General features: G+C 38.6%; 3 protein-coding genes across 4 annotated transcripts; 1 reads left to right on the forward strand and 2 right to left on the reverse strand.

The window, feature by feature from the left end:
• The first annotated feature begins 149 nt into the window (after positions 1–149).
• Positions 150–8,495, forward strand: LOC146452611 (DEP domain-containing mTOR-interacting protein-like). Its single transcript, XM_085097414.1, has 8 exons — positions 150–502; positions 1,788–1,908; positions 3,310–3,488; positions 4,971–5,189; positions 6,150–6,221; positions 7,056–7,126; positions 7,754–7,858; positions 8,120–8,495. The coding sequence occupies exons 1-8, from the start codon at positions 256–258 to the stop codon at positions 8,252–8,254; spliced, it is 1,149 nt and encodes a 382-aa protein (XP_084953540.1). The 5' UTR covers positions 150–255; the 3' UTR covers positions 8,255–8,495.
• Positions 8,496–9,732: 1,237 nt separating this feature from the next.
• On the reverse strand, positions 9,733–13,755 carry LOC146452613 (uncharacterized). Its single transcript, XM_085097416.1, has 3 exons — positions 13,247–13,755; positions 11,680–11,836; positions 9,733–10,690 (listed from the first exon to the last, which is right to left on the reverse strand). The coding sequence occupies exons 1-3, from the start codon at positions 13,682–13,684 to the stop codon at positions 10,290–10,292; spliced, it is 996 nt and encodes a 331-aa protein (XP_084953542.1). The 5' UTR covers positions 13,685–13,755; the 3' UTR covers positions 9,733–10,289.
• On the reverse strand, positions 9,733–20,857 carry LOC146452612 (uncharacterized). 2 transcript variants are annotated; one of them, XR_014859656.1, is made up of 4 exons: positions 20,335–20,857; positions 18,257–18,413; positions 16,290–16,942; positions 9,733–9,988 (listed from the first exon to the last, which is right to left on the reverse strand). XR_014859656.1 is itself a non-coding variant. In XM_085097415.1 (3 exons), exons 1-3 carry the CDS (start codon positions 20,773–20,775, stop codon positions 16,542–16,544), a joined length of 999 nt encoding a protein of 332 aa, XP_084953541.1. In that variant the 5' UTR covers positions 20,776–20,857; the 3' UTR covers positions 15,885–16,541. The 2 variants fall into 2 exon arrangements, 1 of the variants encoding a protein (XP_084953541.1); XM_085097415.1 differs by lacking the exon at positions 9,733–9,988 and having other exon boundaries at positions 15,885–16,942.
• Positions 20,858–23,594: the final 2,737 nt, after the last annotated feature.

Consider the following 23,594-nt stretch of genomic DNA (forward strand, 5'->3'; position numbering starts at 1 on the left):
AAATTATTAGCAGGGTCTTCCTTTACTTCAAAGCAAAGATGAATATACGGTGACCGTAAAGAAAAAATATAAAATGAAATAAATAGTAAGTTTTCCACGGACAGTTATTTTCCCTCAGACTGTTATGGCGGGAAATAAACACAGACTGTGCCCCAGGCTACCCAATGTCAGTCTTCTTCCAAAAGGCGAAAGGTGTCTCGTTTCAAACGTGATCTGCAGCCGGGTGATGCGCAGTATTATTTCTCTCCTTTTGAAATGACGGATCAGCTCTCTTTGAAAGCGTTCCAAGTCATCTTGGTCGGAGAGCACCTGAGGAACCGACTGCATGGAGAAGAAGACCCTGTTATAATCCGTGATCGACGATATCACCTCAGAATGTACCCTTGTTGTTTTGTGGGTCGGGACATGGTGGACTGGTTGATTCGAAAGGGAGACGCAAATAGCCGCGCCGGAGCTGTTCAATGCATGAACGTTCTCTATGAGGACAATATAATCCACCACGGTAAGCGAATCCCTAGAGAAAGTGGAAAAGTTTTGCAAATCGCTCATAAATACTACATCTATGTCACACACACCGGTTTTAATTTGATTGTTTATCAATTGTAAGATGCTCACATAATATTTTAATCCTCGAGCCAAGAATACAATCAAATTTTTCTATTGTTCAGTCACGCTTCTACTTTGGAAAATTTATCGGTTGAGTAATTATTCTATTATTTGTGGTTAAAAATATACGTCCTTATTATTATAAGCTTATAATTAACGATTTCAGGCTCGCTTTGAGAACATTATATTTACTAACCAAAGTGTTCTTGCAGCGAACGCTTCCATTCAATTCAGCATTTAAGCTTCTAGCTGGGAAAGCCACATCAGATGCTAAATATAATATCACCTGATGTCTGCATTGTTAGGGCTTGTTCATACTAGCGATGAAAAAAGAAGTGGACCACAGAATCATTAAGTTTTTGGTGAAAGTCAAAACAAATGTAATCAAAATCGTACGGTCAACATATAATTTGAAGCAGAACGATCAAAAGGGTTTCTGTTTTCTTCTGATTCAGTTTCAGATTCCGTCACGTACAATCTAGTGAAAACAGGTTGAATGGAATCAGAAGTGAAAGCAAGGATGTTTGCATAATTAATGATGTTCCTCCGAATGAAACCAATAACTAACTCTCCGCTTTAATGAAATTTCCTGACATTGTTTAACTTTATACCTTTTTGCTATTTTACAACTATATACAGAACAATAAAATTCTTCATTTTCCTTTACCTTACTCTCTGAGCAACACAACTACAATACCTGCAGTGCATCATCTGATCAAGTCAAATCTTGTTGAACAAATCTAAGGAGGTTTTGTGTACTGTTGGTGGAAATTTTTTCTGGAACAATATTTCACATACAATTCAGGGCAAACCTACTAAAAAGTTGCTTAACAAATACACTCAAGCAATACAATGCTGCCCGGTATTAATCAATATCTTATTTATTGCAGCTTTGTGCTTCTGCTTTTTTGTTAACTAATTAATTATTCCTTTCTTTAGAGTGGTTTCCAATTGAGTATCGTAAAACCAAAACCAAAGTAATTACTCTAGCCAATCACAACAGGTGCAAGCAGCGTAATGAATCGATCAGAATTCAAAGCAGATACGTGTAACCGACACCAAGAACACCAAGAACACAAAGATTTGCTCAAGCAAGCAAATGAAAAAATTCTCAGTGGCATATGCATATATATAATTGCCAATGGCAATTATGGGCTCATAATTTTTTTTCTGTTTACTAGTTTGTGATGACCATCAATTTAAAGATGAGATGCTATACTACAGATTCCGACGTGATGATGACACAGCTGTTCTTAACCCTGACCTTGCCATAGTTTATAGGGGCTGTGATATTTATCACAGGTGAGTTAACGTGATTAGAACTCCCAGTAATACATCTGTAGTGGTGTTCACAAGCCTACACCATACAACTGTCAGTAAACTCAAGGTTAACTAACTATTTTCTAACTATTTCTCTATCTAACTATTTCTCTAACTATTTACTAACTTGATGTAAAATGGACGCCCTTGGTACCTGGCAGAAAACGTACCTACAATCTTCAGTAAAAATCCTGTTTAATATCCGGTAGGATCCCTCAGGCTTCTATGCAAGAGTTCAGAAGTCGTTTTGATTGTCCATTGTGAAGCAATGTTGTTGTTTCTAAGAGGTTGTGCTTGTCTGTCACTGATGACTCCAGACCACAGATGTTACAACCCCAGGGACTAATCAATGGAATTTTTGGTGGGGGTATGTAGCCTGCATAGCTAGTGGTTTTGTTCATGCGGGGTCAAAAGTTTTGGCAGCAGAGAGACACTATAACGAGCGGCAGGAATGAGGAGGAGGTGGCTGATTCTCTGCCACCAAAACTTTTGACCTCTTGTGAACAAAACCTCCAGCTACGCAGGATACCACTGGGACTCTAAAACCCTTATCCGTTACCAGACCACCTTAGCCACGTTTTGCCACCCTATTCTAGACTAGACATCAAAAATCCCTAGCCTATCCTAGATTTGAGTCTTAATTTGTATCCTCAGGGACCTGTTGCAGACTAAATTTTTATCAATGATACTCTATTTTAGACTCAAACTCTCTGATTTCTATATATATCCCATCCCAGACATAACTGCTTGAAAAACAAACACTTCACATGATCACATACCGATAAAGCAAAGATATGGGAGCTCCTTCCCCCCTCCCCCCTCCCCCTCCTGGAGTTGAGTGAGGCTGACTTCACATTGGTTATGCTCACTTCTGACAATAGGAGCCAGAAAAATCAGCGTCAAACGTGCTATTTTCTATGTTCTGTTGTGGTGGTCTCTCACGTTTCTGCATTGATGTTGCCCAGCTTTAGAGAACACTTGATGGTGTCTGTTGCTAGCTTTTCCTTTGGGCACCCTGAGAACACTTGCCTTTAGCTAACTCAGAAAGTATTTACAAATCTTTTGAATGCAGACTGGACCACACAATGCACAAATAAACAGCTGTTCTGAATACTGCATTGCTGGATCTCTTATAGTAGAGGTGCACATGCCAGATGTTGCTTTATATGTAAATAAATGAAACTGATTGCAGGGCTGACACTACTGCAAGGAGCAGTTTTACTTGGGCCAATATTTCAACTAGTATGCCACTGGTCAGAGTTCTTCGGGACCAGAGCTACAATAGCACCCCAAAGCATTGAATCTCAATGCTCCTGAGGTGATCATTTACAGAGTTCAGAACCCTTCTGGGTATCTAAGTAGAAGCATTTTGTCACACCACAGGGCAAAAAGTGAGGACTGTCACCTGATCAAGTCACGGCCATGCCATGACTTTGTCTACAGGAGTTGTTTTACTGGCTGTGAGCTGGTGGACTGGTTAATACAAACTGGTGAAGTTTCAGACAGAGTGCAGGGTGTTTTACTAGGCAGAGAATTGCTGGATCAGTCGATAATAAAACATGGTAAATACCTTTTGAGAACTGTAATTGTTTGCAATGTGAAGGTATTGAATTAAAAGCATTCCCCTTTAATGCTAATGTGCTATCTAGTCTACTGCAGTTCTACTTGGAGAAATTTTAGTTTGGCTGAAATGATCAAGTCACAATAGAATCTTTAATATGACCAGAGAATGTGTCACATATTTCCTAAAAAAAACTTCTGCCTAACTCAGCAAATTAAATGGTACATTGAGGATGACTTGTGGAGACCCTTGTCATTTTACCCCTTGCAATTCTCTATTGGCTCGCAGGTTTTAAAACCAGGACACTGTAATTAAAGCTAATCACACGAAACTTGATGCACTTGACTCAAACCTTCATACTATTTAATTATTTGTACACGCAATTCAGTCTTCAGACTGCGGAGTGTACAATTTTTAATAAACGGTCTTATCATTATTACTCAAAGCCTTTGAGGATCGAGAAGTGAGTCAGGAAGTTCGAGTTTCAAGGGACCGTCAACTTACTTTTTCCTGGTACTGTATTGACATTTTAACTTGCTGGCCACTTATTACATAAACAGGTTTTTCAGGTAAAATGAATACTTGTGCCAGCCAAAGCAAGTGCCTTTAATGACCAGACCAAGACCAATCAAAATAAACACAACGAACCAACCAGGCAAATAAGATGTAAATGAGAATGATGCATTAATCAGTATATCACATGCATACTTGGAATACAATCTGAGTGCTCCTATCAGGAGTCGAACCTAAGACCTTCTGATTACTAGTTTGGATGCTCTACCACTGAACTACAGGAGACTCGTGGGAGCTAAGGCCATTAAACTAGGTTCATGGGACAAACATCCTGCATGCTGCTTGGATTGGAATGTCAATGTGTGGCATATGCGCAATGGAAATAATGGAAATAGTTAATACATCATTCTCATTTATATACTTAACATATTCCATCACATTATTTCCCAAATGTTAATGGTTTTGGGTGTCAGAATTGGGTTAGGTTTCACATAATGATTGTACTTTTAACTGGTTGAGAAAGTGGTGTGGGATTTTTTAGCAAATAAAAGAGTTTAGTAAAGCCAAGCCAAAGCAAATGCAAAATTAGTTTGCACAATATTCAATTAAAAATCACTACAAGGTGGATGTATTAAGGCAATCTCGAGATTAAGTTTCAGTCTAGCTGCCCCTGAATTGGATGTACAGGACATGTGGTTCATAATCATTTAAAGTAACCCTTTAAGCCCTAACAGTGATCAGCATCAAATTTCTCCTTGTAACATCAATGCTTTTTCAACCCCTGAGGTCATGAGAATTAAGGATATGATCACCAAGGTGAATGTTCTTGATATTCTAATAACTTCTCCCCGGTACTTTTACAAGAAAAGTATGGGGACAAGATAGGAGAATTTGTTCTTTGATATTATGGGTTAAAGGGTTAACTACTGAGATGCAAGACTTGTCTGCTGATGTGTTGTTCCTCCTTCAGTCACAGATGAATTTCACTTCAGAGATGAAAACATCTTTTATCAGTTCATGATTGACAGAGTGGTAAACAAGAAGATGATTGATGCTCTGGGGATTGTCGATGACAAGACTCCTGGTTCACCAAGGAACTTCAGGCGAAGGAACCTTCCTCCCATCAACACAAATCGATCCAGTCCTGTCCCTTTCTTAAAAGAAAGACCAGCAGTTACTGAGCCATATGGTAGGTAACTCAATCAATGACCTATATACCGCATCCAGGGAAAAATTTGACCGTTTTCTGATAATACAAGCGCTGAAAGCCTGAGGCTCTAGGAGTATCCGAGGCATGCTCTCTCTGGGAAATTTTAAACAATTAATTCCTGAAAAATATCAATTCCCGGGTTTTCAAGTCACTGTGACAGTCATTTTCCATACTTAAACCTGGGAATTTTCATTTATTTTAAAAATGTCTATTTGTTGTAAAAATCTGACCGTTTTCTGTAAAACTGTGGAAACAACTGAAACAGGTCTGGATCCACGCCTGTACTAACACCTTCCTGGGGCAGGTACCGTTAAATTCTGACTATTAAGTCTCTAACCCCACCCACCCCTCTCACCAAATAATGCTCCGCCAAATACCAGATGCTAAAATCCTTCAATAGAAAGCCCTTCTGAAGAGCTGTTAGCTTAATATTTGAAGTATTTTATATATCAAACGCAAGGAAGAGCGTTTTATGCGATCGCGAGGAATAGGATAAAAAAAACAAGTGCATCAGAGTTTCTTAAACCAACTTCGAGGTGTTTGGAAATTGGATGAAACACTCTGACTTTCTTTCAACTGTTTGATATAGCTTTTAAAATCCGAAGAAATTCAAACCAAAAGTTCACCAAATTTTGTGATAATTAAGATCGCATTTAGTTCCAAAAGTCCTTCACTTTAATGATTTCCTTTGGTTTCTGGTTATGAATTATTAGTAAGTTTGAGAAGGTGTTTTAATTGTCAATCCAATTAATTTTAAAACGCAAAATTCCGACCAATAATAAACCCACCCGAAAAAATACCCTCCAAAAAATAAGGCCTTGAAAATTTTCTTTGAACAAATAATGGAGCTTAGCCATAGGGCACATAGTCGAAATTTTAAAGTGCTTCTACTTAATGAGCATCCAGTTATGGTCTCAGCAAGATACAAACTGTTTGCAGAGTACCAGACGCCTCCTGACAGTCCAGATTTTTTCCCGTCAAGTGGCAGTCCAAGCCAATCCCCCAGACCAGGTAATGTGACACCATAGTGCAACTTACTGGTGAAACATGTCAATCCGGCTCTGATTTATCAGAGCGCGAATTTTTGAGCTTTTGTACAAAACACAATGAATGCAAACTGAGATAAACAGTAAAAACAAATCAATAATACTTTTGAAAGATATTTAACAATTAGATTATGAGCTCGAGATTTCTATCGCTATCACGCATAGAAATCGAGAGCGAATAATCTAATTGTTTTAGTATAAATCTACTAGTCGTTCAAAACTAAACAAGTAAATTATCTATTTCCTCATCGCAGACACTTCGAAAACGCGAAGAAGCCGTAGCCAATCAGAGAACGGCATTCGTGATAGAACACTAGTAGATTTATATCAACACTGAATATTCGCGTTACCAAAAAAGAATAGAACGTTTATAGTTCCGGCTTGGAAAACTTCTTCGTCTTTCATCATTGAATCGTTTATGTTGCCTTAACTTTTCTTCAGCTGTTTTCCTTCTTTCCATAAAACCTTTTTTTCATTTCTAAAACTTTTTTAACAAAGTAAAGAGACACCGTGTATGCTGTATTTGGTTGAAGATGATTTATCTGTATTCTTGAACCTGACGTAGAAAATATTTTGAGCTCCTATTTTATAACTTAGATGAAGAACAGTTACTTCTTTCTTCGTTCCTAGAACAGTCGTTTAAGTTTCCAAGAGGAAACTCGAAACGGCTTAACGAGAGTGTTTTCACAGAGTAACCTCTTATCTCATTCTTCACTCGTGTTGCCATGTTTCTTAAATAGTTCATCTCAAGCCTGATAGATGTCACTCAGTTGTAACTAATCTTAAGTTATTGTTTAAGTTATTGTTAGAGAAGTAACTCCTGCTGAACTGTTGGATCCAAACGGACCGTATGTCACAAACAACATAAGGGTAAGTGGTCTTCTAAATTCTAACTCTTGCTTGATTTGTTTTCTTTGGAATCACTTCAACGTTACATTTTTTGCAAGAAACGAGAAGCCTTGTCCTTGAGTGATAACTCCGTAGAATAATTAGAGAGAAATAAACGTTCGAACGGTCACAATGTGTACTACCAAACACTCTCTATTTTCTCTGTAAAATTGTGCATACGGAAACGCGCACGAATTGATACAAAGCGGTGTTTCTTCGAGTGTATCTCGCGCGAATACCTCGCGAGGTAGTTGTCTCTACAAGGAGGAAGAAAGCCTTGCATTTTGGCATCGTTCCTCTTCATACTCACCGCCTATACGGTATTTACACTCTCTCCAGCCCAACATTAAAGAAACCACATTTGCTTCAAATGACGAGGACTTGGTCCGCATTATTGTAATGTGGCCTGTTTACGTCAGTGACGAGATGGGTAGGGTGGGTGGGGCCCGGTGACATTATTCGTGGGTGGGTGGGTGGGTGAGGCCTGTGAGAGTCCGTTTACACGTTCATTGTCACCTCTCACCTCTTTGTTGAACTACAAAACATATTTGAACATTTATGTCGAGTTTTTTTCAAAAGAGATTCCTATTACCATGTGTGTGATTGTAGGTAAAGAGTGACGCCGTTGGGTTTGGTTTTGTTGTGCGTGGCTCCAGTCCTGTATACATACAAACAGTAGATCCTAAAGGACCAGCGGCAGCCGCTGGATTGAAGGTTTGTAGTTGCAACTGTCAACATCTGTGTAGGACCGTGTAGATCATGAAATGAATTTCTTGCAGCCAGCTCTGAAGACCCCAGGCGAGTTTGCCGACCACCACTCCACGGGAAGGCTATTCTAAAGAACTTTCCCAGAGATGACCAGGCCTTAAACCGTACGTTCAACATGAACGACTCAGTGTTCGAGAGCTAGACTTCTAGATAAATCTTTTGTTCACTGCTTCAGTAGTTGACTAAGGCCGTTTTCTTGCCATACAGGTCCGGATGTATCTAAAATGCGTCAATGGGAAAGATGTACTGTACTGGACTCACAGAGAGGTTGCCCAGGAGATCCTCAGGGGACAAAATATACTAAATCTTGTGGTTATGACACATTACAAAGGCTCTCAATAGCTCTACGCATCAGAGCTCTCCTAATTCTTGCTCCCATCCGTGTCTTTCCCTCTCGAAATTGCCGAATTTTAAAAAATTAATCTCAAACTTCATGTTGTGAAATACCCATAACTCAATTGTTAGCTTGTGAAAGCTCATTTCTGATGATCACGTTGCAAGATTTCATTCACTTGCCGGCCTGTTCATCGGAAAGTGGTTTTCTTAATTTCTCACAAATTGAATACCGTAAAATTCCGAATATTATTCCCGCCGAATATAAAAAGTCCATTTTCCTCCTTACTCCGAACATCATTCTAAAGCCCTTCCGAGTATAAAGCCCACAGACAGGTGGAATAACTTGTTTTAAGCTGTTTTAGGCTTTTAACATGATACAAGGACAGTGCATCAGCTGTTTTAAGCTGTTGTTTTGTTCAATTCTATCTTTCTCAGAAACGCAAAATTCCCTCGAAAATAAGTCCGACTTTTACGATATTGCAAGTTTCTTTCAATCTAAGTTTGCAGTTTGTTTCACCAAAACAAGCGAGATTTTCCCCTCTAATTTTCTCGTTTTCTTTTTACCAAATTATCGCTCACTATTTCAGTCATTCTTTCAATCGCTCAAAATAAATAAAAAAGAAAGCATTTCGGGGATCTGTCAAGTTCAACATTTTTGTGCATTCGTGTAAATAGAAGAAAGATGAACTTTATTTACAAACACAAGAAAATGTGACAAAAGTAAAGGTCATTTATTTTATTTGAAACATAAATTGAAGAGATTTGATATGAAATAATGTATTTATATATGTGAAGGAGATGAAAATAACGAAATAAACCCGTGACAATCAAATGTATTCTCTCAGTGAAGTCTTTTTCGTCTACCTTAATAACGCCGTTGCCCCTCCCCTCCATTACAAAAACTGATTTTATTGTTTGTTGTTTGTGCATTTTCAAAAGTGGGAACTTTGAACACAGTTTTCAATCTTTTATTGTGGACACAACGAAAGGTGAAAACACAAGCTCTTGACAAGGTATGGAAACGATACGAAAACGCGACTGGGCAAAGCAGGGTTTATCGTAGAAATTAGCCAGTGAGGGCCAAATGGCCCCCCTTCTGTAATTTTAGGCCGGGCCCTTTTTCAAGAAAGGGGGCCCCAAAAAAGATATTTTTAACTTCTTTATACAGCCTATTCAGAAGCAACTCGAGAAAGTGCAGAATAAGAACACAGAAACAAACGAAGAAGAGAAAGGTAATTGAGACAGTAAGAGGCTGTAAATTTTGAAGTATAGAGCGGCGGTCATATCAATCTTATCGTCAGTGATGCTTTCACAAAATAAGTACTTATCCTTGGGCACAATTTTGTGCGCCCAATTTGACGCGCCAACGTAAATTTTATGCGGAATTTTTTATCGATGTCGGAAAACCCGCAAAGCCGCGCTGTAGAACAAACCCTGCAAAGAAAACACTTTGAGGTGTTTTCGGCCACGTACGCATGGCAGCATCCTTTCTACCCTTAACTTTATTTCCATATTATAAAACAACCTGGCAAACACAGCAATTCAGAAATTCATGAAAAAAGCCGCAAAAATAGTGACACACTTTAAAGGAGCTAGAACACGGTATTTTGGGAGAGCGTGTGCATTTTCGTTAATTTAATACGAGCTATAAACGTGAAAGTGGCGATGAAAAATTTAGTTCATGATGAAATCACGACCACATAACAAATACAGACAATCTCTGAACATTGTAGATCACACCTTCATACAAATTAAGCTGATAAACGCGAAAAATTCAGACCGCTGTTTTTCAAGTTTAGCTGAATGCAATCTCTTTTAATCTTGCCTAAAAATGCCCATCCAGGTGTCTTTTTAGCTTCCTTGTTTGTCTTCGGTGTTTTTCTATAGCGTTAAGCAGTTATTTCGAAGCTTCATTCAATTATGACCAGTTTGAATGTTAAAAACTTCTTAAAATTGCGTGATGAGACTTAAGATGCATGTTCAACACACCAAGATTTTAAATCGATATACATTGAACTTGACTTAAATACTTCAGTCGAACTTAATTCACTGGGTAGGGTAGCTGTTCGCCTTTAACTCCAGCCTTCAAATTATCCAATGCAACTGAAAGCAGTTTCCTAAGTGTCGTCTTTACGGATGCAGCAACATGCGGAGTAATGATGACGTTTGGCATTTTAAACAAAAGATGCTCTTCTGGAAGTTTGACTGGTTCTGTGACATCTAAAGCAGCACCACTGATGACACCATTCTGTAATGCTGCTGCCAGATCGTCATGATTGACAGTTCCCCCGCGGCCAACATTGATGAGATGAGCTGTGGGTTTCATAACATTCAATTCTTTGGATGAAATTAAATGCTTGGTTTTGTCAGTGAGTGGCAAACACAGCACTACGAAGTCAGACTCTTGCATGAGTTTCTTCAAGTCTGGACAGAATGTAAGACCTGAAACACAAATAAATAAATGGGAATTTCAATTAGTGGCACATCCACAGAGTGGTTCTTCATCCACCATTTCCTGGTTGAACTAAAATGTTTTTGCAGCGGGAGGAAAACAGGAGAATCCAGAGAAAAATCCTCAGAACAGGGATGAGAACCAACAACAAACTCAACCCATACCTGACGTCAACTCTGGGAAATGAACCCTGGGCCACATTGGTCGTCTTGCACCCCCAGTACTCAATGTTCAAAAATTGTGCTCTTCTCAAAGTTCTTGTATTACGCATTGCACTGCATGTCTTTCAGTTTGAAGAAAGTACCAACATTACTGCTCACCATTTAAATTGAGTAATCTAATCAGTGAATTTTAATTTTAAAATGATCATCACAAAAAATGGCCTATTGGTTGCCATAGTAACATCAAAGTCAGGGTAAACTAATAGACCTGGCATTTGCTTAAATGTTAAAAAACTTTATTCCCCATGGCAGAATGCACCCCTTCGCCCACCCACCCCGGTCTAGTTGGGGTGCAGTATTTCATTTCCAATCATATTTACCTCACTTCAAACATTCAAAATAATCATTTGATTGAAAAGCAGCAACTTCAATTACTTCAGCCATCACAAGTCAAATGCAACTACAAGTACTTAAGGTGACTCCATAGAGTTATTTGGCGCATTGTGACTGGGTACTTAAATGGCGCGAGCACGCTCAGTTTTCCAACTGATATGGGAAATTTCATTATGCTCGCGTGCGAAACAAGGCCAGTTTTAGGCTGAAAAGTCTCCCACAGTGAATTTTTGTGAAAATCGGCTCAATGTAAGGATTTAGCTGGTATTCGTACTACAAAAAATCTTAGGGAGATTTATACATGGACAACTGCAATAAATAGCAAAAAAAATAAATTGCAGAATTTGGCCAAACATATGTTCAGAATTTGTCTTGACTTTACGAGGAGATACTTTGGAGTTTCTCTTCTTTTTACTTATTTTTACCTAGCTGTTTCTCCTGCACTTCTTTCCGAGTACGGCTGTGGTACAAGATGTTCATTTTAAATCCTATGGCCTTTTCAGCAAGAGCTCTTCCAATATTTCCCAAACCAACTATTCCCAGAGTTGAGCCAGTCACTTGCACATTAGAACTAGCAAAATCCTGTTAACATTGAAAATACAAATTAGAAAAGGTTTATGGTATCATTTGTATTCCACTTTTTACCGTAAAAATAATGCCTTTGACTGGACTTATTATGGCTGTGTAAATTAAACCTTTGTCAATCTCTCTAAATCTTTTTATGTGAAGACCACTATAATTTGATAACTTTATTTTTTTCTGTGTTGTGTTTCAAGGGTTTAACTCTTCCACTCCCATGATCTGAATGTTAATTCTCCTGACTGACTGACATGCATAGTTAGTTCACAGAATTTGGTGTTACATCAAACAATATCATCTAGTTGATGATTTTCTTTATTCTCGTCACCTGTCTGGTAGACAATGTATTGATAACATAAGGAGAAATTACATGTTGATCACTCCTGGGAGTGAAAGGTTTCACCCAGTGCTTCTTTTTTAGGGGTGGGGGAGGGGTTCGATGTGACATTAAAGATTGACTGTATATTTTGGACTCAAAAAGGGCATTGTACATTTTTTTTTTTTTGGGGGGGGGGGGGGAGTTAAGTATATTCAGCTAAGGAATCTGTTTATCTTAACAAAACAAACAGAGTTAGCTTTAAAAACTACCTCTTTAGGCCCCTAAAAGTCCATTTATTCAACTTAAATGGCTAAACAAAACTTTACATATCAATTTTTGGTTAGACTTTGCATGCACCTGAAATATGACTGCTTCATTTGCAGTGAATTCTGTAACCAATGAGGTGACATATAATAAGTTTATTTACCTGAAATTTAGTGCATAAATAATATTAATTCCCAGTAGCTGACAGGCACCTGCACACTGTCTGTTTAGTTTGCGTCAGTTGGCATTCAACACCTTAACAGGTGGCAATGGTAATTTAGCCAATTTCCAAATATTTTATCTACCAATCTTGACACAGAGGTATAACAAATTCTGAAGCTGTTCAACATTAAGAAGTTAACAGACTTGTGTGTAAAATTTAATGAAATAAAATGAGACCCATTTAAGGAGAAATTTTTGGATACCACCAGTTGATTTGCCAACTTAATTTTATATATGAGCATAAAATCTTACTTTTTCTCAATTCTAATTTATTTTTCTAAAAGTCATTAGACATCTTACTCATACATGAAATTTTATGAAATACTTGTGATCCATAGTTGTGAGGAGCAAATGTTAGTCAACTGATTTCGTACCTCTTAGGGGTAAAAAAAAATTGTTCAGATCAAAAAACAGAAAAGAATTCTGGTATCTTTTAGGCATTCTTTTCAAAATTTCCGACGATCACCCCCGTCACTTTTATATGGGAGTCCAGCTCCCGGGAGCGACACACCCCCACTAAGAATACCCGGGGGACCGGGGCTAAATCCGCTTCTACCCTCTAGCTACTAGTCTAGCTAGGGGAGGGGGGGGGGGGGCAATATACTTACTCGACTTTGTTTTAAATCAGTTGTTCTTTCTATCTTATCTCCAAGCACGATAGACCTAGCAGATGCCAAAAGCAATCCAAAGGCAAATTCTGCAACAATGTCGCCCAATAAATGCCCGGGAGAGTGGCCCACACTTATTCCACGCGCTGTAGCTACTTCGACATCGATATGATTCACGCCTGTGCTTGGAGTAGATATCACTTTCAAATTAGGCAGCAAATCTATTATCTTTTTGTCCAGCTTCAATTTATCTTGGGTATAACCTCCAGTGCACAGGATGCCTTTAATACGCTCTCGTTGGGCTTCGGTCAAATCAGTCACTGCTACCTGATCCAAAAGATCAAAATCGTTCTGGTAAAGCCTAACTTGTTCAATGTTAGAAGCAGAAAATCTTGGCGTGGAGGACGAGAAACACAGAACAAGAGGATGTGAAGCCATTATCCAAAAACGGAAGAATGAAAACCTTGATTTTAAATCTGTGCAGATGCGAATAAAATATACACATTGGAGAAACAATGGCTGTGTGTGAGCGAGGGACTGGAGCCCAATGATACTCGAAGGGAACCAAGATTACTTTTGTATAGGGGGATGGGGTGGGGGAAGCTGCGGGAAGGTGCAGGGGGTAACAACCTCCTACTTCCTGTATCTCCCCCCCTTCCCCGATCCCCGGGCTTTCCGAGTTCCTCCAGTCAACGTTTTTGTATTTTTTGTCCCGCTTCCCGCCCCTTTCTTGATCTCCCACTCACCCGGTTCCTCCTGTCCCCACCCCCGCCGGTGAACCATCTTTTCACGTAATAACCCTATACTAAGTCCCAGTGAGCTGTTTCTCTTGTCTTGACCTGTTTTAAACGGTCACCTTGCATTGTAAAAGGAAACCACTTAAATATGGTAACAAATAGCGTGCCAGGCAATTGAGCTTCTAATGAGCTGCACAATCGTGGCGTTAATGTTTTACTAGTCTGTTTCAATACCATGTTCTCCTTTGTCATACCATTTTACCGCCGAACTTTCTTAACCAAGGAAATGATGTATTCTGTGCAACCTGTATAGGCCTTATCACGGTTTTCGACGCCATTTTGACGGGTAGGCAAACAAATAACAGTGTTTGTATGGGAATCCGATGTCAAATAATTTTCATAAAACATCGCTTCTGAAAAATTCATGAATTGGAAACTTTTTGTACTAGGAAAAGAATTTTAAGAACAAAATTGAAGGGATGTAGCTGTGACAGAAAGCGTCCAGTCGTGTTTTGAACTCTTCATACATTTCCCTGTATTTTTTCCCGCGAACTATTTTTAGCAGCAGCTCCCGGCTGGTTCGCTATACAGACAAATGTATGGAAAGTTCCAAACACAACTGGACGCTTTCTGTCACGGCTACATCCCTCCAATTTTGTTCTTAAAATCCTTTTTCTAGTGCCAAAAGTTTCCAATTATGAATTTTTCAGAAGCGATGTTTTATGAAAATTATTTGACATCGGATTTCCATACAAACACTGTTATTTCAAGCCTGTTTGCCTACCCGTCAAAATGGTGTCGAAAACCGTGATAAGGCCTATTAAGCGGTCACTTAGCCATTCCTCGAGGGTGACCGCTTAATACAGGTTCGACTGTACATTCTATCTTGCTTTTACACGTTAACTTGCTTTGTTCCTTGGATATAACAGGTCATTACAGTAATCCTACGTGAAAATATGGCTGATTCACCCGGATAGCTTGCGGTTAGCCTTTATATTTGGAGTTCGGCATATCTAGCCAAAAATAATTGCTGATTCTGGCAGTCAGTCGTCGGTAGTGTAGTGCTGTTTGGACTCTTCGTTCGACTCTAAGTCTGAGAAGCCATGTGTGATTTATAGGATCTGCCATCTTGAAAAATGCCCGGGCCGTGAACTATGAAGTGGGCCGCTGCCCTGTGGGCTTTGAGGTGGCCCCCTACAGGACGGAGTAAGGGCGTAGCGAGTTTAAGGTCTCAACAGCTCTTGTCTTGTCCAATCTGCCACAGCTGGCATGTATTGCTATACGTTCGTACTGTATATCAAGCGAGCGATGTCTGTTTATCTTTAGCGTTTTGAACACGTATTAAACGCGATTTGAACGTGTTTTGAACGCGTTTTAAACGCGTATTAAACACGTTTTGAACACGTATTAAACGCGTTTCAAACGCGTTTTAAAGGCGAATTAAACGCGCGTTTTAAACTCGTTTTGAACGCGTATTAAACGAGTTTTAAACGCGTTTTGAACGCGTATTAAACGCGTTCAAAACGCGTTTAATACGCGTTCAAAACGCGTTTAAAACTCGTTTAATACGCTTTCGAAACTCGTTTAATACGCGTTTAAACCGCGCGTTCAAAACGCGTTTAAAAAAGCGTTCAAAACGCACGTCTGGCTCGCATATTTTAAAGACTCCTACGGCCCGAAAACAAAGAACGCGACCGAGAATTTAAAGAATTTGATAACACGACAGAAAACGTAACTCGTACCAGACGAGTACAAAAAACGAGACCGAGAACAATAACTCGTGGCCCGAAGTCTTATCTCTCGGCCCATCACGACCCCAAAAATAAAAAAAGAATTTGATAATGCTACCGAAACCTTAACTCGGTCCGCCTTACGGCCTAAGTAATAAGTACTTATCCTTGGGCACAATTTTGTGCGCCCAATTTGATGCGCGAACGTAAATTTTTTGCGGCATTTTTCATCGATGTCGGAAAACCCGCAAAGCCGCGCTCTGGAAAAAACCCTGCAAAGAAAACACTTTGAGGCGTTTTCGGCCAAATGCGCATAGTAGCATCCTTTCTACCATTCACTTTATTTTCCTACAACAAAAGAACCTAGCAAACACAGCGATTCAGAAATTCAATCATGAAAAAATGAAGACAGCCGCAAATTTAAAATAGTGACACTCTTTATTGGGTGAGCGTGTGCATTTTCGTTAATTTAATAGGAGCTCTAAACGTGAAAATGGCGTTGAAAAATTTAGTTCATGATGAAATCATGGCCACAATATAACAAATGAGACAATCTTTGAACATTGTAGATCACACCTTTATATAAATTGAGATAAACTCGAAAAATTCAGACTGCTGTTTTTGAAGTTTAGCTAAATGCAAACTCTTTTAATCTTGTCTCATCCATGCTTCTTTTTAGCTTCCTTGGTTTTCTTTGGTGTTTTTCTCTGACCAGTTTGAATGTTAAAAACTCCTCAAAATTGCGTGATGAGATTTAAGGTGCATGTTCAACACACCAAGCTTTTACATCGATATACATTGAACTTGACTTAAATACTTCAGTCGAACTTAATTCACTGAGTAGGGTAGCTGTTCGCCTTTAACTCCAGCCTTCAAATTATCCAATCCAACTGAAAGCAGTTTCCCAAGTGTCGACTTTATGGATGTAGCAATATGCGGGGTAATGATGACGTTTGGCATTTTAAACAAAGGATGTTCTTCAGGAAGTTTGACTGGTTCTGTAACATCTAAAGCAGCGCCACTGATGACACCATCCTGTATTGCTGCTGCCAGATCGTCATGATTGACAGTTCCCCCACGGCCAACATTGATGAGATGAGCTGTGGGTTTCATAAGACTCAATTCCTTGGATGAAATTAAATGCTTGGTTTGGTCAGTGAGTGGCAAACACAACACTACAAAGTCAGACTCTTGCAAGAGTTTCTTCAAGTCTGGACAGAATGTAAGACCTGAAACACAATTAAATAAATAAATAAATAAATAAATAGGAATTTCAATTAGTGGCACATCCACAGAGTGGTTCTTCATCCACCATTTCCTGGTTGAACTAAAATGTTTTTGCAGAGGGAGGAAAACTGGAGAATCCAGAGAAAAATCCTCAGAACAGGGACGAGAACCAACAACAAACTCAACCCATACATGGCGTCACCTCTGGGAAATGAACACTGGGCCACATTGGTCGTCTTACACCCCCAGTACTCAATGTTCAAAAATCATGCTATTCTCAAAGTTATTGTATTATGCATTCCACTGCATGTCTTTCCGTTTGAAGGAAGTACCAACATTACTGCTTACCATTTAAATAGAGTAATGTAATCAGTAAATTTTAATTTTAAAATGATCATCACAAAAAAATAGCCCAATGGTTGCCATAGTAACATCAAAGTCAGGGCAAACTAACAGACCTGGTGTTTGCTCAAATATCAAAAACGTCATTCAGCATGGCAGAATCACACTTTTCCCCCACCCTGGTCTAGTTAGGGTGCAGTATTTCATTTCCAATTGATTGAAAAGTAGGAATTTCAATTACATCAGCCATCAAAAGTCAAACACAACTACAAGTACTTAAAAACAGCATGCATCCACTTCTCGGTGTTAATAATAATAATAATAATAATAATAATAATAATAATAATAATAACTTTATTTTAGTGTCAATCTTCTAGCTAGCCTATAATTGGCTTACTAATCGGGGACACTATCCAAATAATTAGGATATTTGTTAATTATTAACACACAACAATCTTTAAAATTTGCAACTTAAAATCCTAGGCTAGAATAACTATATACAAAAATAAAATACATTTCTAGTAATTAACACTTAATTAATTCAAATCTCTATCTATATAATCTACAATCTACAGGCATCTAAAATCTAGCAACTACACGTGGGGCAGTTGCCATTACAAAAGTCGTTCTCCAACAAGCTAGTGAGATCTCTTTTTCTAATATAGCCATGAAGGCCGTTAACATTTGTCTCTCTCTGTCTCCTGGGCTAAGTTTGGACCAAAGTCGTGGTACGAAGAACTTCAAGGAGTGCTTCCCATGCCTGATGCTGTTAAATCGTGGGATATAGAAATCAGAATTTCTCAGATAGTGATTAGATGGCGTTCCGCTGAACAGGTCCAGAATATTCTCAGGGAGTAACTTATGTTTGACCTTGAACATAAATATTGCTATATCTTGCAGATGCAAATGAATTCACTCTTCTTCCTTTGGATGTTTTAGTGTGGCCTAGATGTTGGAGTGTTAGATATTTTTACCTAGCTGTTTCTCCTGCACTTCTTTCCGAGTACGGCTGTGGTACAAGATATTCATTTTAAATCCTATGGCTTTTTCAGCAAGAGCTCTTCCAATATTTCCAAAACCAACTATGCCCAGAGTAGAGCCAGTCACTTGCACGTTAAACCTAGTGAAATCCTGTTAACATTGAAAATACAAATTAGAAAAGGTTTATGCTATCATTAATTTTGTACGTATTCTACATTTTATCGTAAAAATAATGTATTGCTGACGGTAACACTGTGTAAATTAAACCTCTGTCAATCTCTCTTACTCTTTTTATGTGAAGACTATTATAATTGGAAACGTTATTTTTTCTGTGTTGTATTTCAAGGGTTTAACCCTTAAATTCTCATGATCTGAGTGTTAATTCTCCTGACTGACTGACATACATAGTTAGTTCACAGAATTTGGTGTTACATCAAACAATATCACCTATGTGATGATTTTCTTTATTCTCATCACCTGTCTGGTTGACATTGTATTGATAACATAAGGAGAAATTACATGTTGATCACTTCATTAAATTGTTTACCCATTGCTTCTTTTTGGGGGGTGGGGGAGGGGGTGGATGTGACATTCTGGTTTTTAATTTTTGGATTAAGATCCTTAAAAATTGACTGTAAATTTTGGACTCAAAAAGGGCATGGTAAATTTTTTTCTTTTTTTTGGGGGGGGGGGAGAGGTGGGGGAAGTTAAATATATTCAGCTGAGGCATCTGTTTATCTTAACAGAACAAACAGTGTAAGCCTTTAAGACTACCTCTTTAGGCCCCTCAAAGTCCATTTACTTAACTTAAAAGGCTAAACAAAACTTTAAATATCAATTTTTGGTTAAACTTTGCATGCACCTGAGATGACAGCTTCATTTGCAGTGAATTTTGTAACCAATGAGGTGACATAAATATAATAATTTTATTTACCTGAAATTCAGTGTATAAATAAAATTAATTCCCAGTAGCTGACAGGCACCTGCAAACTGTCTGTTTAGTTCACGCCAGTTTGCATTCAACACCTTAACAGGTGGCAATGGTAATTTAGCCAATTTCCAAATATTTTATCTACCAATCTCAAAACAGAGGCATGACAAATTCTTAAGCTGTTCAACTCTAAGAAGTTATTACATACTTGTATGTAAAATTTAATGAAATAAAATGTGACCCATTCAAGAAATAAATTTTGTACACCACCAGTTGATTTGCCAACTTAATTTTTATATAATTATGAGCATTAAATGTTACTCTAATTTTTCTCAATTATAATCTATTTTTCTTAAAGTCATTCACCCCTAGACATCTTACTCATACATGAAATTTTATGAAATACTTGTGATCCATAAATTGTGAGGAAGCAAATGTTAGTCAACTGATTTCGTACCTCTTAGAGTTAAAAAAAATTGTTCAGATCACACCCACAAAATAGAATTCTCGTACCTTATAGGGGTTCTTTTCAAAATTTCCGATGATCACCCCCATCAACATCCTCGGAGACCCAGGGGAAGTTAGTTGGTTAGCAGGGATTTTCGTAGGCGAAAGTTCCCTGCTCCTCGACCAACTGCCACTGGGTCTTCGAGGATGCCCGTCACTTTTATATAGGAGTCCCGCAGACCTGAGAGCGACACACCCTCACTAAGAATTCCGCGAGTATACCCGGGTACCAGGGCTAAATCTGCTTCTACCTTCCAGCTACTTTTTTTTTAACTACAATTTAATGGCAAAAAAGAAGTTCATACAGTGAATTAAATAGGAGTGGTAACATCATATAAGTTATATAAGTTAAGTCAGAAAAAAAGAGAAAAGAAAGCAGACAGAGAGAGAGATAAAGAGATTAGAGTGAGAGGAAGAAAGAGCGACAGAGGGAGAAAGAAGATAAACAGAGCCATAAGGATAGCCTACAAAAGAGTCGGAGACCCCATACAAGGCAGACCACCTAAAGAAACCCTCCCTAGAACCGTTATAATTTAAAGGTAAAAATTAACTAAATAAATATTATTACAATATAAATACATAAAAAATGAAATAATCAATGAACTAGTCTAGCTAGGGGCGCAATATACTTACTCGACTTGAATTAAAATCAGTTGTTCTTGCTATCTTATCTCCAAGCACGATGGACCTAGCGGATGCCAAAAGCAATCCAAAAGCAAATTCTGCAACAGTGTCGCCCAATAAATGCCCGGGACAGTGGCCGACACTTATTCCAAGAGCTGTAGCTGCTTCGACATCGATATGATTCACGCCTGTGCTTGGAGTAGATATCACTTTCAAATTAGGCAGCAAATCTATTATCTTTTTGTCCAGCTTGAATTTATCTTGGCCAAAACCTCCAGTGCACAGGATTCCTTTGATACGTTCTCGTTGGTCTTCAGTCAAATCAGTCACTTCTACTTGATCCAGAATATCAAAATCGTCCCGGTATAAAAGTCTAGCTTGTTCAATGCCAGAAGCAGAAAATCCTGGCATGGAAAACGAGAAACACAGAACAAGAGGATGTGAAGCCATTATCCAAAAACGGAAGAATGAAAACCTTGATTTTAAATCTGTGCGGATGCGAATGAAATAAACATTGGAGAAAAAAGCTTGGCTGGCTCAGGCTGTGTGTGAACGAGGGACTGGAGCCCAATACCGACCGCGCGCTGCTCAAAGGGAACCAAGATTACCTTTGAAGAGGGGGATGGGGTGGGGAAAGCTGCGGGAAGGTCCAGGGGGTAACAACCTTCTACTTCCTGTATCTTCCCCCCCCCCTCCCCGATCCCCCAGCTTTCCGAGTTCCTCCCGTCCCAGTTTTTGTATTTTTTGTCCCACTTCCTCCCCCTTTCTTGATCTCCTACCCCCCCCCCCCTATTCACCCGGTTCCTCCTGTCCCCACCCCCGCCAGTGACCATATTTTCACGTAATACATTCTATCTTGCTTTTACACGATAACTTACTTTTTTCCTTTGATATAACAGGTCATTACAGTGATCCTACGTGAAAATATGGCTGATTCACTTAGGTAGCTTGCAGTTAGCCTTTATAGTTAGGCATATCTACCCAAATATAATTGCTGATTCTCGCAGTCAGTCGTGGGTAGTGTAGTGCTGTTTGCTCTCTTCGTTACACTCTTAGTCTGACAAGCCATGTGTGATTTATAGGATCTGCCATCTTAAAAAATGCCCGGGCCGTGAACTATGAAGTGGGCCGTGGCCCCCTCCAGGAGAGAGTAAGGGCGTAGTGAGTTTTAGGTCTCAACAGCTCTTGTCTTGTCCAATCTGCCACAATTGGCATGTATTGCTATACGTTCGTGCTTTATATCAAGCGAGCGATGTCTGTTTATCTTTCAATAAATCAATAAATCAATCAATAAATCTTTATTTAAACACGGTAAAATCCATCAGGAGTATAAAAATTAGAAATAACCTAACTATCCTAAACAAAATTCAATACCTAACTACAACTAATCTAACTAAAAGCTGTTTTTCATGAATGCCGTGTATACTAGTACTCTAACATTAAAAATGATCATTAACTAATCTTTTGAATTGACTAAGAGATTTAGCTTCTCTCACATGACAGGGCAGGCTGTTCCAGAGAACTGCTCCGCTATAAGTAAAGCTGTTTTTCATGAAATTAGTTCGCGGAAACGGGACAAATAGTTTGTTAACAGAGTCCCTCAGGGAGTAACGCGTTTCATTTCGTTTAACAAATTTAGATGATAAATATTCAGGAACAAGACCATTTACAGACTTGTATACCATTATGGCTTTCTGTATTTGAAATTGAGTGCTCAAGTCTTTCCAATCGAGTTGTCTAATTAAACGGTTAGCGTCAGCATCATAGCTAGAAAAGGTTAAAACGCGAGCGGCACGGTTCTGAAGCTTCTGTAGCCTGTCAAATAATGTTTTACCACAATTACCCCAGACAAGATTGCAATAATCGAAATGAGATTGAATTAGTGCTATATAGTTATATAATGAAGGGTAGGTGGAGGGACAAAAGGTCTAATTCTTTTTATTGCTCCTATTCCGGAAGCGACCTTTTTAGATAATTTATCAATGTGTGTTTGCCACCGTAGATTTTCATCAATAAATACCCCAAGCGATTTGACAGAGGAAACGTGTTCTATCGGAACATTATTAATCGAGAGCTCAAGTGGGTTCGACAAAGTACTCAATTTTTGTCTGGAGCCAATTAGCATGAATTCAGTTTTAGCAGTGTTCAAGGTAAGTTTATTGGAAATAAGCCATTTGTTTAGGTTATCTAAATCGTGATTCAGATTTAACTGTATTGAATTCACATCAACGCCAGCATAAGTGATGTGGGTGTCATCGGCATACATCCTAGGCTGGCACGAAGTTAGGCAGTTTGGCAAGTCATTAATATGAATGAGAAATAAAAGGGGGCCAAGGATTGTTCATTGCGGTACCCCACATTTAAGTGAGCAGATTCTAGAAAGAGTACCATTAACAAGACATCGTTGTGTACGATTAGTTAAATATGACTTAAACCAATCAAGAGCTGTTCCTTGTATTCCATAAAGGTTCATTTTAGATAAAAGGATATCATGGTCAACGGTGTCGAATGCCTTTTTTAAATCAAGGAAAACCACAGCATTAACATTACCACGATCAATATTAAAGGCCCAATTATCCGTAGCTTCCAGAAGGGCAGTTACAGTTGAGTGTAACGAGCGAAAACCCGATTGATGATTAGAAATGATATCTTCATTGGTCAAAAAGTTATACAACTGATCATAAACAATCCTTTCAAACACTTTAGCTATAACGGAAATGACTGAAATACGTCGATAATTATTCAGATCAGATGGCTCACCTTCCTTGAACAACGCAATAACTCTAGCACATTTCCAATCATCAGGAAATATACCAGAGACTAAAGATTTATTAAAGAGAGCACATAGTGAAACTGAAATAAGATCAGCACATTCACGTACAATTTTAGTAGAAATATTATCAAGACCTGTTGCTTTAGATCTACATAATTTGTTTAGATGTGACAAAACAATACTGCAGTTTTAAACGCGTATTAAGCACATTTTAAACAAGTTTTAAACGCGTTTTAAAGGCGTTTTGAACGCGTATTATACGCGTTTTAAACGCGTAAGAAAGTCAATTTGAATGCGTGTTAAACGCGTTTTAACCCTCTCACTCCCAAGAGTGCCATATGGCACAAGAAGTCATTACGCATTCGATATTGGGTCAATTTGTATCAAATTTGGACACCAAAAAGATCTTGGAGAGATCTGCACAATGGAAGCATAAAATTTTACCCCCCTCCTACATAAGACATGATTAACCACCCCTCCATTTTTTGTAACTTTT

The sequence above is a fragment of the Pavona decussata genome, unplaced genomic scaffold (assembly GCF_977016875.1).
Source record: "Pavona decussata unplaced genomic scaffold, jaPavDecu1.1 SCAFFOLD_366, whole genome shotgun sequence".
NCBI lineage: Eukaryota > Metazoa > Cnidaria > Anthozoa > Scleractinia > Agariciidae > Pavona > Pavona decussata.

Bases quoted from the DNA above. Each gene is read 5' to 3' on its own strand.
- LOC146452612 (XM_085097415.1), bottom strand. From the start codon at position 20,775: ATGGCTTCACATCCTCTTGTTCTGTGTTTCTCGTTTTCCATGCCAGGA. The intron at 18,414-20,334 runs GTAAGTATATTG...CAATGTTAACAG, and splicing joins CTGATTTTAATTCAAGTCGA to GATTTCACTAGGTTTAACGT. The intron at 16,943-18,256 runs GTAAAAATATCT...ATTGTGTTTCAG, and splicing joins AGTGCAGGAGAAACAGCTAG to GTCTTACATTCTGTCCAGAC.
- LOC146452613 (XM_085097416.1), bottom strand. From the start codon at position 13,684: ATGGCTTCACATCCTCTTGTTCTGTGTTTCTCGTCCTCCACGCCAAGA. The intron at 11,837-13,246 runs GTAAGTATATTG...CAATGTTAACAG, and splicing joins CTGATTTAAAACAAAGTCGA to GATTTTGCTAGTTCTAATGT. The intron at 10,691-11,679 runs GTAAAAATAAGT...TTTGTGTTTCAG, and splicing joins AGTGCAGGAGAAACAGCTAG to GTCTTACATTCTGTCCAGAC.
- LOC146452611 (XM_085097414.1), top strand. From the start codon at position 256: ATGACGGATCAGCTCTCTTTGAAAGCGTTCCAAGTCATCTTGGTCGGA. The intron at 1,909-3,309 runs GTGAGTTAACGT...GTCACACCACAG, and splicing joins GGCTGTGATATTTATCACAG to GGCAAAAAGTGAGGACTGTC. The intron at 6,222-7,055 runs GTAATGTGACAC...TTATTGTTTAAG, and splicing joins AAGCCAATCCCCCAGACCAG to TTATTGTTAGAGAAGTAACT.